Source organism: Gorilla gorilla, chromosome 1, assembly GCF_029281585.2.
Source record: "Gorilla gorilla gorilla isolate KB3781 chromosome 1, NHGRI_mGorGor1-v2.1_pri, whole genome shotgun sequence".
NCBI classification, from domain to species: domain Eukaryota; kingdom Metazoa; phylum Chordata; class Mammalia; order Primates; family Hominidae; genus Gorilla; species Gorilla gorilla.
In genome coordinates this window covers 91547610-91565646 of record NC_073224.2, presented here as the reverse complement: position 1 = coordinate 91565646, position 18037 = coordinate 91547610, and the positions used below count along the sequence as shown (strand labels likewise).

Genomic DNA, 18037 nt, shown 5'->3' with positions numbered 1-18037 from the left:
ACCACCCTGCGAGTATGTCTCCTGGTCTTATCTCCATACTGTTTCCTGACTTCTTTTCTCCATAGTCCTAACTGCCCACCATACATCACATTTAAAATTGTTGAGAACTTTGGGAGACTCTGTCAGGGAGCCACTGTCTGCTGCCTGGCTCTCCCATCCTGGCTAGGCATCTGCCTTCAGTCCTGCATGAGAAATCCTTCTCCTGCCCCATCACTCTGTTCTGATTTCCAAGCAAATGTTCCCTCATCACATATCACAAACTGCTCTGCCCTGAGGGAACTTGACGGTGGTGATGGAAAGCTCCCACTGCCTCCTTCTGTGGGTTTTTTTTTTTGTAAAGACTGGAGTCTTTGTCCATCTTGGCAAGAAGTTGAAGACCCTTTTCTCCTTATGTTTTGCTGTAGTCATCCTTTCCATTCATTCAAAGCTTCGCCATAAGCTCATCCCCATGGCTTTGTAGACAAAACTCCCATGTCCCCCTGGTTCCCCACCAACCATCCCACCCCTGAATAAACAACAGCTCATTTGTAAGAGATTTTAATTTCATCTTGGTATGCCATTAAGGAGTGGAATAAGGATCTCTATTCATTTTCACTCACATAGTATCTCCTACATTCTCCAACTGGTCTTTACCACAGAAACCTGTGGGGCCATACAGCATCTGCATAATTTTCACTCATCAGACTGGTTTGGGTTTCTTGGTGGTTTGCATAAATTATAAACAAGAGCACAAAAATCACACAACATAGACTCTACCATAAGGGGACATGTTCCCTCTGGCCTTGCCAGAGTGATAGGGACGTGTCTCTGTGTTCAAGTCTCCAATGATGTCCCCAGAAATGAGGCCAAGCCTATCCTGGCCCCTCCTGGATGGGTCCACAGTGACCCTCTGTCTTCCCCACCAACTCATTCTGGGTTCCCAGGAGACTTCCTAGCACAGAACAATCCCATCCTAGCACCGCAACTGGAGACCAGGGTGTGGAACTGTCCCCATGTACAATGGCTGCTGGGTCTTCTGTGCCGAGGATCAGAGGAGTGAGTTGGAAGGAAGAGCCAAGGGTTTCCACTGGAACCTTCTGCCTCTATGAGTGCCATGAGGTTCTTTAGAAACAGACCCTCTAAAACAAGCGGCCCCAACCTTTTTCTGTAAGGGCCAGACAATACAGATAGCAAATATTTCAGGCTTTCCAGGCCACAGAGAGCCTGTTATATATTCTTCTTCTCCTTTTTTTTAATGACCTCAAAAAAAAAGTAAAAACCATTCTTCACTGGCAAGCCATAGAAAGCAGGCCCGCAAGCAGGAGTTTGCCCAACCCTGCTCTAGAACACCACCAGGCCCTCCTCTATCCCCTCAGCCTTCACCTCCTCTGCACTCTGGGACTCTGGGATCCCTCTGAACTGCTCTGAGCTGGTGTCTCCTCCAGCACAGGCTTTGCAGAGGGACTTCAGCAGGCAGAACTGCCCCCTGGAGTTCAGGAGCCCTCCTGCTCTGCAACCCTATGTACCCTCCTTTGCCAAGTGAGTGGCCTGGTTGTATCTTAAACAAATATCAGATATTAGTCTCAGCCCTGCTCATGTGTCCTGGGAATGAATTAAGCCTTGGTGTTTCCCAGTGAGGTAGGTACATACTATTAGCCTCATCCACATTTGCAGATGCTGAAGCTCAAGAGCTGAACCAATCATCCTAGCACTGCCCAACAACCACTTGTCAGAATTTAAAAGAAAGCCCAGGAGTCTGGGCTTTACATTTTCTCAGAACATGATCAGGGATTATTCTGTCCCACCCCTGCCCAGTGATTCAACCCCAAAGAGAGCAAGAATGCAAGAGAGAACACCATCAGCCACACAGAATTTCTTTCCAGATCTGAAAGACACTCTGAAAACAGAATGAACCCAAGCACTCAAAGCTATGGGGCTAGGTGGAGCAGCCCTCTCTGCCCTGCTGACAAGTCTTGTCAAACTAAAAATAAAGTTTATAAAAGTAAATTATCTCATTTTATAACTTAAGTGCATCAAGCATTTCCTTAAATATAGTTCACACTGAAAATAAAGTTACTTTTGCTGTACAGTTGGTGTCTGTTATAATTAGGAATAAACTTTGAGGGTAAAATACGAAAAGTTACACACTCACACACACACATCTATCTATCTGTCCTTCTGTCTATTGGTGTGTAGATGGATAGACATATGCACCTCTTGACAAGAGCTTCCCCGACATGGTGGGAAGTTGTTAGGAGTCCCTAAGTATCTAGTTTGCATGAGAATGTCTATATTAAAAGTCTCTGTCCTTAATGATAAACACGTCTTCATATCTAATGCTAAGACTCTTATTAGAAACATTAAACTATGCAATCCATAATGTATTCAGTCTTTGGAAATGCTGAGCTACACCATATCATTATACAACAGCATCCCCAACGAAACTCCCTCCCCAACCCACCTCTTCCCTGGCCTCCCTGTCCTAAAGCCAGTGACCCCTCAAAGAATATGGTTGTTCCATATGGGAGCCTAGTCACAGAACTCTAGGGGAAGACTCAAGACGTGAAGTAAGAATTCTGCATGGAGTACAGATGGTCAATGGGGTTTCCCACTCTGGACTGCAGAGGCCCAGCTTCTGAGGTTGCTAGGAAACAGTCACCCAGGTTACTGAGGGAGGTGTCATCGCTATCCAGGTCATGGAAAAGGGGCTCGGCACCTGAAATGGAGAAGAAACACTGGCATGAGGGTCTTGAAGAAGTGACTCATTTCAGTGCTAGGATATTCAGCTGAATTCAACAAGTGTTGCCTGAGCACAGGCTCCAGGTGAAACTTTCTACAAAAAGTCTATATTCTCTTTAGGTGGCTCATGTCCAAAGTGCAACAAGTGAAAACAATCTAAACCAGGATATGACAAAGTGCTAAATTGAGTGCAGCATAAGCAAATGTCACAGTGTCTAGACAGGGAGTGTGGGGAGTAGGCAGGACATGTCACCAGAGGCTGGAGAGACAGGGCAGAGCTCCTGCAGGACTTGGGCCTGAAAAATGATGCTTGAAGGAGGGATGGTAAAACCAACAAACAAAAAAACAAAACAAAAAGAAAGCTCTTTGAGCGAAGCTAATGAAAACTCCTGTGATAACATTTGTTCTTTCAAACATCAAGGGTCTACTATCAGCTGTTACCCCAAATTTGTAATGCAAAGAAAAGGAAGGTTAGGTGCCTACCTTCAACTAATTTACACCTTTGATAGGGAAGCCAGTAGGGCACACATTGGAACAGCTGAGAAATCACTGCAACCAGGATCTGGAGGCAAAGAATGTTCTGCCTCCGCTTCAAGTAAATAGGAGAGGTGAAAACTGGAGTTTATACAATTTGTCATGGGGCTTTAAATATTCATTTTATGAAAGGACTCATCACAGGGATACTTCATGTAACACAACCCCTGAGACTCTGAAAAGAATTTGCAAAAAAATGTATTTGCCCTGTTTTCCCATAGCTGTGGAGTAAAGAATGGTACAGATGTGACCTGTGCCTTCTAAGGAAGCCAAGACGGTGGCTATCACTGAACATCCAATGAATGGGGTCAGCCAGTGAAGGGCTTGTCAAGGGCCAAATCTTAATAAATGTTTGCTGAATGTGTGATATGGGAAAGTAGGCGTGATTTTAACAACAGAATTTTTTTTAATGAAGGCAAAAAAAAAGTTGTTTGGCAAAATCTGTGATCTGTGGCGTGAATCTCTGATACTAATGTTTTGAAGGCTTGCTGCATAAGATTATTTTTTAACTATCAGTGTAATCTATCAGATTACACAGTACAGACCAATGCATTACATACACCACTAACCTTCTCTGTATAAAATGTAATGCCCTGTACTTGGCTGAGGTTGAACTTGAGCCTTCACTCCAAAGCTCACCCAGCCCCCTACTCTGGGTCCTCAGGCCCCCAGTTGTTGTCCATTAGCTTAAGCACGAAGTTGGGTAAGTGGGAGAGGCTCAGCTACCCATATATGCAGCATTTAAATCAATGCTTCTTTGGGTGGGGTGGGTATAAGGGAGATACTTTCACTTTACAAGTCAGTTTATGTTTCACTAGTTAAATTAGAGCACCTATTAGTATCCATAGTAGGATAGTCCAGTTAGAAAATTTGTCTTCTGTGCTTTTTATATCTTTTCTTACTTTAGGTAAACGTTTGCTTAATTAAGGCCTTCTGTAGCACTGATACTGCTGATATCTGGCATGAAGCGCAAGACTTGCAATTCAATGACAACAAACAGGTCTACAAGGAGAGCACGACTTCCCATTTAAAACCAACAAACAAGAAGCTTTGAAAACAAGATAAATGGAAGTGTCACTAATGAATATGCATGAAGGTCTTTCTCCTGTAATCATTGGTTAGGCGATTCTGGCAGTATTTTGTAGGGCACATTATTCTGCTTTGGAACTTCGGTGAGCATCTGGGAACTGCCTAGATGTGTTTAGGAGGGAATGAGAAACCCACACAAGTTATGAGAGGGCCCGGGGGGCTTAAGTCCCTCTTACCATAAGGGTGCATGTGGTCTCCAGGCATCTGGGGTGGGGTGAGACCCTGTCGGAAGGGATCTGAGCTGTAGACACTCTGCTCGATGGCCAGGAGCTGCTGTGGGGTGGGCAGAGCCGTGTAGGGGTTCATGATTCCTTCCATCCCAGCACTCCCACCACCGTTTGTCTGAGCTGTGCAACAAAGAAGAAGCCAGGTCATTCTCAATGTGCAGCCTGGCATGTGATTTCCCTGGGTCCTGATTCCCTCATTTATAAAATAAAATGGGATGAGGTGACATCAGTGGTCCCAGCCTTTGTCCTACCAGAGGCCATCAGGAATCACCTTGGAAGATAGGAACAGGGTAGGGGCTGGGATGTTGAACTTTGAGAACATCCTTGAAATATATTATTTCAACAAAAGGTTTTGATGCTAGCCACATGTTTGGCAGTCACTAGAATAGATGTATCTAAAGATCTTTCTACGATAACCCAGTATGAGCCCATCAGTCAAGTGGGAGTTGTGACCAGTTGACCTCATTGGGCTGATGGGAAGATTCCATAGGACTGTGTATGCTTTGGAATTATATCTTGCTATGCTTGTAGATAGAATTTTATAAGAAAAGCAGGATTCACTTCCTGCCTCCACATCTTGCTGAGGTTCTCTGAACCTGGGAAGAACAGAGACTATTTCCCACCAGCCTCGGCTTTCTTAAGTCTACTTTTGGAGCGCCTTTAGAATTATTTAAACTAAGTCCCAAGCCATATGAGTTTGTGTTCTCATATGCTTTGATGCATTCTTCTCCCTTTGAATTGCACAGGGGTCCTGTGAGGTAGGACTAGCAGGCATTAGGGCCCTTCCCTAGGGATGCACACAGCCTGAGGAACAAGGAAAAGTTGGTCCCACATAAAGAGCCTTAGGGGTGGAGCTGAGGGCAGAATTCAGATCTAACCAGCTTCCTGCTCCACCCTTCCCCACACCTATGCCCTGTTTTATTTCTTCTCTCCCTAACATCTGCCTTGTTGTTAACATACTGTTTAGTCTAGAAGGTAAGAAACTAAGGGAACTCTTGGCTGCAAGAGTCAAATTCTGGATTAAGCCTAGACCCAGTGTCAAGCACAAGGCAGGGTCCATGTGAGGATAAGAGGCTCTGTTGAGGGGCCAGAGAACTAGGATCACATTCCACAGACTTCAAAGTGTGGTCCACAGACTTCAAAGTGTGGTCCACAGACTAGCAGCAACGGCACCACCAAAAAGCTTGTTAAAAAGGCAGAATCTTGGGGCCCACCCAGACCTTCCTTATGAATTGGAATCTGCACCTTACCAAAATCGCAGGTGACTTACGTGCATATTAAAATGTAAGAAGCCCTGTTTTAAGGTACAGACCATTCAAGGCATTCTGGATAGCTGAGTTGGGTGGCGAGGGGCATAGCGTTTAAGAATGACATTGCTCTAATATAGTAACTCTTTTTTTTTTTTCTTTTAACTTCCATGAAGTCTCCCACAGTCTGTCCCTCTTCACCCTCCTCCCTAATCCTCATATCACCCTGACTTTTTCAAAAGCACATCCGGGTAGAGATGAGAAGGTCCATGGCCTGTGGAACACAGTTAGAGTTCTAGTCCCAGCCCCCTGCCCTTACTGATCTAGGGCCACATTCAATCTTGCAGAGCCTTTGTTTGCTCATCTGTGACACAGGGATAATAACAACTTCTCCACTCGCCTCCAGGAATGGGTGTTGTAAAAGTCAAGTCAGCATGTATGAGAACACCAATCTATAAAAGTGTTCAACAAAGGAGGGCATTGTTATTTTACTATCATTATTTTTACTACTTTATGTTATTTTGGAAAGAGCCAAGTCACCGAGGTGTCTTCTATTAAATCAATTAGCCTGGAAGGAGAACTAAGCAAGATGAGAAACTGAACGTATCTGTGACTCTGCAAGTAGTCCTGACACACTCTCCCTGACACTGTGGTGGGATCCAGGCCCCGACGCTGTGGATAAGGTCAGTGCCATCTCCAATCAGCAGTTCTAAGCCTGCAGCTCAGGAGCCCTCAACCCTCTCACAAGTTCCTCGTGGCTCAGTCTTCCCTTGAAGGCCTTATTTCTCCAGTGGGTGTGGTCTAGGCTTCACTGAGTCCAGATATGTCATCCAAAGAGCTGGGTAGTGGGAGGCCTCTGGTAGGAACAGCCTGGATTCCAGCCAGAACTGCCTGGGAGGAGGCACCAGCTTACCAGAGCTCAGCCTCTGGGTGTTCTGCTGATCTTGCTGCTGCTGCTGCTGTCGCCTGGCCAGCTTCTTCATCTGATAAGGAGAGGACGATAGGATTAGAAGTCAGGTGGCCTGCAGCATGTTCACAAAGTAAGGGGGGGCCTGGAAGTGACACCTTCCCCGGGAGAGGGCTTGTTGGCAAGCTTTGGCTCTTACTTAGTAAAGGAGCAACAGTGGCCAGCCCCATATGCGAGAAGCATTGAAGCTGAGAGCTCTTCTACTCTGCAGCAGTATAAAGACAGCTGGCTGGGAAGCAGGGGTGCAGCTTGTCTTAGCAGGAATAGGGATTTTTTCCTCAGCAAATAAAACTTGCTGCTTGTGGTGTGACCATTTTACATTAGGTAATAAGTGTGTGACTGTGAAATCTGCAGCCCAGCCTAGACGTATGGAACAAGAGGTTGTGATTTGGGGTAAGCCAAGAGGCTGTTCCTTTCCCCCTCCCTGTCTGCTGGCCCTTAAGATTGAGACGAGCCTACCCAGAGATTCATGCCTCTTCCAAAGCACCCTGCTAACACGCAAGCTTCCCTGAAGGAATAGTTTTTTATTTTTTATTTTTGAGACGGAGTCTCGCTCTGTCACCCAGGCTGGAGTGCTGGAGTGCAGTGGCGCGATCTCGGCTCACTGCAAGCTCCGCCTCTCGGGTTCACGCCATTCTCCTGCCTCAGCCTCCCGAGTAGGTGGGACTACAGGCGCCCGCCACTACGCCTGGCTAATTTTTTTGTATTTTTACTAGAGACGGGGTTTCACCATGTTAGCCAGGATGGTCTCGATCTCCTGACCTCGTGATCCACCCGCCTCGGCCTCCCAGAGGGCTGGGCTTACAGGCGTGAGCCACCGCGCCCGGCCCCCTAAAGGAATATTTTAACTCAATATTTCTCAAACTGTGTTCCATAGAGCATTAGGGTTCCACGAGATGATGACATATACTTTGAGTGTGTGTATGTGTCTGTGTGTAGGAAACACTAGACTTTTGTAAAAATTTTCTTTATTGCAAGATTTTTCAGAGCTTTAAATGTGTCCCTGTGCTTTATGAATCCATAGGCTATAGGGCCTCTGCAACTTATTGCACTATGGAGTCTTTCTTTGGTACACATCAACAGCCCTGTTCTGAGGATGCCAGTTAGGGAAATGCTACCTTAACCAATCATGATCAAATAGTGAGATAACCTGTGATACTGTAAAGCATATATTTGGTCGTCGACCCTGTTTTTTGGCATACGGTTCCTAAAATTTTTGGACTCTCCAGAGTGATGCCTATGTGAATGTTAATGACTGGCTGACAGCTGTCAGCCCCTAGGTAGCTTCAGGGTGGAGAATGATAATCAGAAAGACCCAGGTATGATTAGATGGTTGGAACATTCAGCCCCACCCCCAAACCTCTGTGGAAAAGGGATGGGCTGAAGTTAAGTTGACCATCAATGCCCAGTGATTTAATTAATCATGCCTACATTATGAAACCTCCATAAAACCCCAAAAGGATGGGGATCGAGAGCTTCCAGACAGCTGAATACATGGAAGTTCCTGGAGGCTGGGGTGCACAGGGAGGGCATGGAAGCTTCACACCCTTCCCCCATTTCTCGCCATATGCATCACATTATTCGCATCCATTGTAATATCCTTTGTAATAAAGCAGTAAATATAAGTAAGTATTTCCCTGAGTTCTGTGAGATGCTCTGCAAATTAATCAAACCCAAGGGGTGGGGTCACTGGAATCCCAATTTATAGCCAGTTGATCCGAAGCACAGGTAAAACCACCTGGAGCTTGCAATTGGCATTTGAAGAGGAGGGCAGTCTTGTGGGGCTGAACCCTCAACCTGTGAAATCTGACACTATTTCCAGGTAGAGAGTGTCAGAATTAGAGGACACCCAGTTGGTATCCACTGCACAATTGATTGCTTGCTTGGTGTATGGAGAATATCTCCACATATTTTGTCACAGAAGCATTCTGCACTGATTGTTGTAGTGTAAGAGCAGAGGAAACATAGAGTTTGTTTTTTCCTCATATCATCCACTAAAGATCAGGGCTCTTGAGAAACAGTCCACAGGGCACATGTATTTTTAGATGTAGGTAGATGAATGAGCAAAAGGTCTAAAACTAAAACCATGATGAGGGAATATAGAGCTTCATTGGATCCAGAGGACAGTATGATGGCTTGGGCCTATATTAGTGAGGGCTGGGCCCTGGGAGAAGTAAGAAAAGGCACTCATTCTACCCTGTCATAAAATTGTCTTGGACCAGTTATATGCACGCTACTTTTAAAATAACTTTGGTATTTGCATTAAATAAATATGAATTAAAGAACATGCTTTTACCAAAAGACACAGAAAGACATTTATTCATACAGATGGCTGGCCAAATCCACAGTCATGGCCGCTAGGAAAATACAAGCAATTTCACTAAAATGAATGCCTTCTCTCTCCCCTTCTGCAGGGCTGCTGTGGCCAAAATAATTATTGATAACAGAATTTTTGAATCAAGAGAACTACTCTATCCAATGAGCTAAGGCGAGAAAACCTGGCAGCAAGTACAATGTCCTACTGTGATTATTTCAGGAAACCAGCAACACGGGGACAGATAAAAGTAAGAAGCAGGTTACCTTCGCTCTCTGGTTTTGGAACCACACCTGGACGACACGGACACTCAGCCCTGTCTCTGCAGCCAGAGTCTCTCTCACCTTGGAAAAATTGAACGAGAAATGTAGACACACTGGCATCTCAGGGTAGGAGGTAGAACATCTCCTATATAATACATGAGGAGGCCAAAAGACTGTATCTGCTTTAGGAGCTGAATAGTTTTTAATGTTGAGCATACACACAAACACGAGAACATTGCTTCCCTTCAGGTAGAAAGAAAGTCCTTCACCAGGTAAAGAAACAAAATAATAATTATTAATTTACATGTGCATTCCCAAGAGGTGTTTCTGGATTTCTCTTGCTCTGGAAATTAGGCCTTCAAGTGGTTTAGACTTTAGTCTATTGTTGTGCTTTAGCTATAAGCCATGCATATGCATTGACCTACTTAAGGAGATCTGAGAGTGAAAATCACTTTGGAAAAACAAATGGCTCTCTCTTGGTCTCTTCTCTTGCCTAAATTCATTGACCTTAATTTTTGGTTTTGTCCCTCATATCTCTAGGTAACTTTGGGTGTTTCATGAATATCCATAGTGACTGCTACCCCGAGTGAGCCCTGCCCAAAGAGAATAAGATGAGAGCCATCTGGAACCCGGCAGAGCCAGGTAGGCAACTCCAAGGCCAGCACGTGTGCCAGGGCTGTGGTGGAGACAGGGCAACTGGGATCCAGATAATAAAGAGATGCATTTAAACATCTGCCTACCATACAGGCACACAGTGAGGGTCTGGCAAGGTGTTGAGAAGAGAAGGGGCAAGAAGCACAGATTTTCAGAGGGGGGCCTGAGAGACACTGACCTCTCTTGATTAGATCCTGGGGAGGAGATGGGATTGAAAGAGCTCCTTGAATAAACGTGTGAGTAGAGCAAATGGAAGCCTTGAGAAATACTTCCCCTTTATCATGCCACTTGGGGAAAGGCTTAGAAGTGGAATGATTAGAACAGGTTTTTATAGCACATCCTTCTGCTAAGCCAACTAAAATAGGAGTGTACTCAGGGGCCCACCTCCACCTGCTGAAACCCTATCCATTCCTCAGAGGCCCAGCTCAAAAGCCACCTGTTCCACAAAGCCTTGCCTGATTGCCCAGACCAAAGTGACCTTTCCCTTCCCTTGCTTCTTGGCTTCCCCTCTGTAATGGTCCTCAGAGCCCCCTCTCTGGTGTTACAGTAATGTGTACACGCATCTCCTTCTTGCTGGTTACCTGGAAGCTGCCCGGGGACAAGCACCCAGCACAAAGCCATACATGGGCTGGGAGTTTAGTATACATGGAAGAAGTAAATAAGTGAGGAAGATTGTAATTTGTCCTAGTGCAAGCCCAATTTGGGGGCATTTCACTTTCTACTGATACCTCTCTTGGAGCATAAGGAGCTGCAAGGGCAGAAAAAGTGAGTCTGCAGCTGAATCTTTCCAAATATCAGAAGTTGTGATAGGCTGGACTATTGCTCAACAAATATCTATCCTTCCCTCCCCTGCTCCATGGTGGGTGTGTGCTTCACCACTGCACCTATGCTGGGCTAAGCCCATGCCTTGCTTTGGCCTGTGGGATGTGATGTGTCTGATATCCAGCAAGAGATTTTCGATGGGCTTCCCACTTTGACTTGGCCTCTTGCTTCCTGCCAACCTCATGAGAACAACATGCCCAGGAGGGGGCTGCTCCTTCAGCCTGGACCCTCGAATGATAGACAGGTGGAGCAGGCTGGAACCTGCACCCAGCTGGGCCACAGCCAATGCACAGCCCAAGAAAAGAAAATACATGTTTGTTGGGAACCATGGTGACTTTTTGTTTGTTTGTTTTTTATCACAGACAAAGCTGACTAATGCAAAAAAGGACGCAGGAAAAATAATGCTAACATTTTTTCAAAATGTATTTCCTTTATGAATTTCAGTAAAGAATACCCTATTTTCTTTCTTTTTATCATGTAAAAGATAGTACTCAGTATATGACAGGCAGTCGATAAACAATAAGTACTCAATAAATCGGTGCTGCTATTTATGGCAGACTGCTAATTGTCCCCAATATCTATTCTTTCTTCCTCCTATGAGTAATTGAATCACTAAGTTTAGCAAGTTCTTGGTCACCCAGACAGACTCATTTCCCAACTTTCCCTGCAGGAAGTGTGGCCACAGGACTACATTTTGGCCAACACATATGAGGAGAAATGATTTGAGCAACCCCTGGATACATCCTTAAAAAGCAGGGAGCTTGCCCTCCATTTCCTCTTTCTCTACCTGGTAACTGGAAACATGGTGACAACTGGAGCAGTCGCTTGGACACAGGAGATGGATAACAGAGCCACCCACCAGTCTTGCCTTGCTCACCTCTGGACTGTGACGGAAGAGAATAAACTCCTGTCTCATTAAACCACTGTATTTTTTTTTAACATGAATGTCCATAGCAGTCCTATTTGAAACAGTCCCAAACTAGAAACAACCCCAAACACCCATCAACAGGTGCATGGACAAACCAATCACGGCACACCTATACAGTGGAATGCTGAAATAGGAATGAATGAATCCCCAAACCACCAAACCAAGTGGAAAAAGCCAGACTCAAAAAAGAGTACTGCAAGCCACTGTGTTTTTATACTCTTTGCTTTACAGCACCTGGGTCTACACCACAATGGGCACCTATCATTATTACTGTTCCCATTGTGCTCTATGAAATGAAAGGTGTGACAGGGGCCATTTGGAGTTGGTGTGCATGCATGAAAGCTTCAGGAGAGTCTATCACACCCTGGCCACAGCTTAGTGATCTCTGGAGTCTCCAACGGGCTTGAGCCACCTGTGCAGCCTCTGTCTGAACAGCCTTCCTCACCACTGTGACCCCCAATGCCCACTGAGATCCCAGAGGGGTCTGAGTGCACACAGAGAAGTGGGGCCCAGCTCCTTTTCCTCCCTGCTCCCTCCTATACCTTCCTGCAGGGCTTGGAGGATACTTCAAATGAGGCCTTGAATGCTCGCCTCTGTTGAGTTGTCAAGATGGTTCTCGGACGTTTGGGGCGCTTATGGTCCTTGCCTTCCTCAGCAGTTCCTTTCCCTGCCCCATGGGCTGACTTGCAGAGACTTTCTTCATCATCACTTTTACCTGAAAGAAGCAAAAGACAATGTTGTGAGTCCCTGAAAGCCAGTTCCTGGAGCTGTATGTTATTCCATAGCAAGGCCTCCAGGTCCACATTTCCAGGATGGCTTTATGTATGAGAGCAATAATCTATGTGGTATTGATTTGAAAGCTTCCAGGAAAAGGCTAAGAAAAATACTTCTAAAACCCAGAGACAGGCAGCAGAAAGTCCACCATTACACTTCAGGCTTTATCACAGCATCATATCCTGGCTCCACATTTACTAGTTGCGTGGCCTTGGGCAATGATATGGTTTGGTTCTGAGTCCCCAGAATTGTAATCTCCACGTGTTGATGGAGGGACATGGTGGGAGGTGATTGGATCATGGGGGCGGTTTCCCCCATGCTGATCTTGTGATAGTGAGTGAGTTCTCACACGATCTGATGGTTTAAAAGTGTGTGGCTTCTTTCACACTCTTTCTCTCGTGCTTTGCCATGTAAGACCTGCTTTCTTTCCGTTCACTTTCTGCCATGATTGAAAGCTCCCTGAGGCTTCCCCAGCCATGCAGAACTGCAAGTCAATTAAGCTTTTTCTCCTTATAAATTACCCAGTCTCTGGTATGTCTTTATGGCAGTGTGAAAATGTACTAATACAGGCAAGTTACTTAACTCTCTACAACAAAATGTACTCTTCTGCAAAATAGTGATATATGAGAGGATCTACTTCATTGGGGTTGCTGTGAGGATTAAATGAGTTTATACCAGTACGGCACTGAGTGCCCTAAATGCCAATGAGCCTTGACTGTTGATGATTAATATTATTTCTTAGATGTCATTTTTCAAGACTAGACCTAGACACTATGTCTGAAACTCTAGTTACTGCCGAGTGGTAGAAAATATTATTGTTAAAAAGGCCATAGAGAAAAGCATTAGATTACCTGCCAGTACAGATAACTCAGAATGGACAGGTAACACTGATAACTAGTCAACATTGCTTTTCTGTAAAGTAAATAACTCTCTACTGTTAAAGTAATTGTCTACCTATTTGAAATACTTCAGCTCTATAAGCAGTGAACAACATGAGAGTTAACTCTGAAAGGAAATAAAATCTCTAGTATACGTCACTTTTTCTTCCAGGCTACCTCTTACATTCCACAGACATCACACTCCTGAAAAGGTGCTTCTAGGGTCTGGGGCATACCTGTGTAAGAGAGACTTCTTTTTACTTTTGGCATTAAAAGCCATAGGCAGGCCGGGTGTGGTGGCTCACGCCTATAATCCTAGCACTTTGGGAGGCCAGGGCAGGTGGATTTCCTGAGCTCAGGAGTTTGAGATTACCCTGGGCAAAGCTCCGTCTCTACTAAAAATACAAAAAATTAGCTGGATGTGGTGGCGGGTGCCTGTAATCCCAGCTACTCGGGAAGCTGATCCAGGAGAATCGCTTGAATCCAGGAGGTGGAAGTTGCAGCAGTGAGCCGAGATCACGCCACTGTACTCCAGCTTGGGTGACAGAGCAAGACTCTTGTCTCCAAAACAAAATAATAATAATAAAAGCCATAGGCAATTCTATGCCCAAATGATCTAACAAGAACCTCATTTTTCTCTGGGTTCTCACAGAGCTCAACTGCCCTCTTTTCTCTGGTGAACATCTTTGCCTCAATGGCTTTCCCACAGCTGTGCCAGTCCCTTCTGGCCACTTCAAGAAAGCAAAGATGAAAGGACCTACTGTGTGTGAGCTACACATCCTTTTTCTTTCCTCCTGTCCTCCTCTGTGAAGGATGCCCATGGGCCTATGCTGTTTTAGTGTAGACATTAGCTGAGTTCTCATTTTTGGCTCTGCCAGAGCCAAAAAAACTTATTTAATCTGAAAGGATAATGGCTTCTTCCTTCCATGAACATTTGAACATACAAGGTTGAACATGAAGGGAACACTAAATTGTGAGTTCCTGAGGACATGACCCTTTCAATATAAATGAAAAGGGACTGATACAGGCAGACCTAGGTTTCCATCCCAGTTCTGACCCCATGCTGTAAGTATGGCCCTGTGCAAGTTATGTCATGTTGCGGAGCCTTGGTTTCCATACCTACATACCAAAAACAATAATACCACACAGTGGGTGTCACAGAAGTAGAGTTGTTGTGTGTAAAGCAACTAACACAGTCCTGGCACTCAGGCGGCTCTTAATAGATGGCATGAAAAGGGTGTCTTTTCCCTCTGCCTCACCCCTCTCAATAGTACAAATAAAATCCCCCACAAGATTAAAGAAGAGAGTTAAAGCAAGAATCCTCATGACAAGGGGTGGCTACTCTGGCATCTTCAAGTCTGAGGTTGCTGTTTTCCAGGGGGTGATGTGGTAAGCTGATCTCAGACATAACCTTGGTGTGAAGGGATTATAAAATCTTTCTAGAAGGTTTTCAGAGTGGCAAGGAAAAAACAAGCACTTAAGAACTAAGAGCCTCAGGAAAATAAGAAGATCCCACAGGAGGATAAAAGGTAGAAAAAAGAAAGCCATTGACTGCACAGATTTGCTCTGGCTAGACCCTATTGATCCTACTGCTCAGAGGCACCCCAAACTTTGGTGTTTAGTGAGGCCAGCAATTCTCTCTGGTGGTGGACTCCCTGGGGTAAAAACAATGCTTCTTTAGCACTAGTGATGACTTCAGTGACATTTCTGAGGAAATGGAGCTAATGCTCCACCCCAAGGATCATGCAGATCTCCTTCAAGGTAGGCAAGAAAAGAGGCTGAGTCTGCAGGCCAGGCTCAGAAAGAGAGCTGGGAAATCCCCAGTATAGAATATATTTTAAAATGCAGTTGTATTATCTCCAGAAACCTCATGCCTCATACCAGTCTGTTCAATAAAGCAGTACTTGCATTGACCCTTTTACAGTCATTCCTCACATAGTTTGATGCAAATGTATATTGATAACATAACTAATGAAAATGTAAAGTCTAAAATAATGATAATGGTTCATTTATATTGATACAATCCAGGAAAGCAATGTGACATGGTATCTACATGCATGGCCTTTAGCGTTATATAAACTCAGGCTTAAATTCTAGCTCTGCCAGTTACTGTGTTTGATTCTGAACACATTATCAAGACTTAATTTTCTCATCAGGGAAAGTAAGTGTTGTTGGAATTAAATGGGATGATATATGTAAAGGGTTTAGCACCACCCAGAAATAATTGGTATTTAATAAATCACAATAATAATTATTATTATTTCAACATAAAAGACATATTCTTAGTTCTGACATGTGTTGTCAGTTAATTACAGTCAGTGGGGGGGTCTCAGTTAAGGTTTTACACTACAGGTGTTCATTTCTCTCTCTTTGCAGATATGACCCTAGCCAACATGTAGAGCTGGTTTTGTAGACTGTGCCTGTGTGCTTGTGAGAAAGCAGAGCAACAGAGGGAGGCAGAGTTGGAGCTAGTTGCAGAAGGAAAGTGCAATTTCTGAAGTTTGTTCAGAGCCCCAGAGGCAGGATGGCTAAGGGCCTTCTGGGGTCCTCCTACTGCTGTTGCAGTACTCAGCCTTGCCTGGGACATGTGTACATCCCCAAAGAACTGCTGTGCCATCGTGAACCAACAGAGAAGAGAGGGGAGCAGAACACCTCCTAGGTTAGCCGTTGGGGCCTATTTTGGGGGGAGGTGGTGAGCACCACAGGTGGCTGCTCCTTCCTTCTCTCCACATCCCTGAAAGAAAAGAGAAAAACGTATTTGTTTTCAAAACGAGGAGAAGAGAAGGGGAAAGGGATGAGGGATTGGTTCCAGGACGCCTGCATATGCTCAAGTGCATACTCAAACCTGTGCATACACAAGTCCCTCAGCTGGTCCTGCCTAACCTGGCTACAGGAAAAGTGGGTCTCCCACAGTGCATATATGTGGGTTTCACAGCCCTTGAATACTGTCCGCATTTGGTTGAAAAAAATCCACATATAAGTGGACCTGCACAGTTCAAATCCATGTTGCTCAGGGGTAACGGTATCAGTAGTAGTGGTGGTTTGTCTCTGGAGTGTTTCTGTTGCTTTTGTGGTGCATTTTCTTTCTTTGAGTCCTCCTTCCTGCTATTCAATATCTCATTCTCTTCCATCCCTTTACATCTTCCATTTTGCTTTCTAAGAAGCACTTCATGCTGTAGACCAGGAGTCTACAGACGTTTCATCTAAAATGCCAGAGAGTTAACATTTTAGCCTTTGCATGCCTCACAGTCTCTGTTGCAACTACTCAACTCTGCAATTGTAGCACAGAAACAACCACAGACAATATGAATGGGCATGGCTGTGTTCCAATAAAATGTATTTCAAAAACAGGCATCAGGCCAGATTTGGCCTGCATACCATAGTTTGCTGACCCCTGCCCTAGACCTCTCCTGACCTCTTGTTCTCCATCAAAACTTACACATCCTGTGTCCCGTTCTTCCAGCTCTGACTCTGGAGGCAGGAAACACTGCTGATGGTTAGCATGGTTTGATATGTTCTCTCTCACAGTCAATAACATATATGCATTTAATAAGAAATGCCACTACCCAACAGTCACCAATGTGGAATTTTGGGCATCCTGGCACATCTGAGCCAGAAAGATTCTGAAGATGGAGGAACAGAGGAACCTCTTGGCACCTCTCAAAGTACAGATAGATGCCACAAGCCAGCTGCCAACAGGAATCCAGACCCTAGCTAACCATCACCCAGCTTCCATCTACTGTGTTGTAAATATTATGGGTATAGTGGCACCCTCTGACTCTCCTGGGGAGTTTCCAAGCTGCTCTTGGGGTGCTCACTGAGGCTTTTGTTTTCTCTTTCAGCAGGGGCAGACCTGCCTGACTTGGATATCAGCTTCTCCCTGAAAATATGCAGTGCCTAAAATTTACACTGATCAATTTGTTCACGAGAAAGGACATTTCTAAAAGAGCCAGGAGACTGCCCCCAGAACCAAGAGGAGTACTGGAGAGCAGAAGATGAAGAAAAACCTTTAAACAGCAGAGCAGTGAAGTGGAGGGAGAGGCGGCCCCTCTCCTTTGCCAGAGACTCCCACTCCCAGATGCAGGCCGGAGCGATCCCTCATAATTTAAGCTGACACCCCTCAGCGGAGATGAAAGGAACACCACTCGCTGCTCTCCAACAACAAATGTCAGCATCCCTGGAGGCCATTTAGACACAAACGCAGCATAAATCTGACTCCTAGTGGGGAAGTCCAGAGATTAAGTCTCCACGTACAGCCTACCAGAGTGAAATGAATTTGCTTGGCACAAAGTTTGAACATGTTTCTCAGGGCCTTTCTTTCCCCTTTCTTGTAAAAAAAAAAAAATCTGGAATGGTTCAGGGCTGTTCTTCCCCCTTGCTGTTCCTTCCACTCGTTTATGACATAAGCAATGGCAGATGAAAGACCCAGCCATGGTTTATGGCTCAGAGACAGAGCACTACCTGTGGGGCCTCGGAGATTCATTTCAGGTTGTTGGAAAAATCCCAACGGCCCATAAACAGGGCAAGAGATATCTGAGCTTGGCCTAGGAGGCGAGGGTGAGGGAGGGGATGAGAGACCTTCATGCTAGGGCAGGGAGAGGCAGGAATGGGCCTCAGATGCT

The 18037-nt window shown here is 45.1% G+C and overlaps 1 protein-coding gene and 1 long non-coding RNA gene across 7 annotated transcripts in view; one reads left to right on the top strand and one right to left on the bottom strand.

Annotated features, from left to right (window-relative positions):
• Positions 1 to 521: 521 nt before the first annotated feature.
• Positions 522 to 18037, bottom strand: part of LMX1A (LIM homeobox transcription factor 1 alpha) — a 154699-nt gene continuing 137183 nt past the window's right edge. The window contains exons 5-9 of the mRNA XM_004027821.5: positions 12306 to 12478; positions 9363 to 9440; positions 6729 to 6798; positions 4518 to 4688; positions 522 to 2695 (exon numbers count right to left, since the gene is read on the bottom strand). Coding sequence (XP_004027870.1) covers positions 2535 to 2695; positions 4518 to 4688; positions 6729 to 6798; positions 9363 to 9440; positions 12306 to 12478 — 653 coding nt within the window. The 3' untranslated portion in view covers positions 522 to 2534. The remainder of the gene's footprint in view (positions 2696 to 4517; positions 4689 to 6728; positions 6799 to 9362; positions 9441 to 12305; positions 12479 to 18037) is intronic.
• On the top strand, positions 2658 to 17721 carry LOC109028910 (uncharacterized). Of its 6 annotated transcripts, none has more exons than XR_008676714.2 (7): positions 2658 to 2802; positions 4160 to 4424; positions 6383 to 6498; positions 9197 to 9631; positions 9900 to 10001; positions 15792 to 16074; positions 17258 to 17721. It is a non-coding gene; the product is annotated as an uncharacterized lncRNA (long non-coding RNA). The 6 variants fall into 6 exon arrangements; XR_010129139.1 differs by having other exon boundaries at positions 2689 to 2802; positions 6345 to 6498; positions 9197 to 9492; XR_010129136.1 differs by having other exon boundaries at positions 2689 to 2802; positions 6345 to 6498.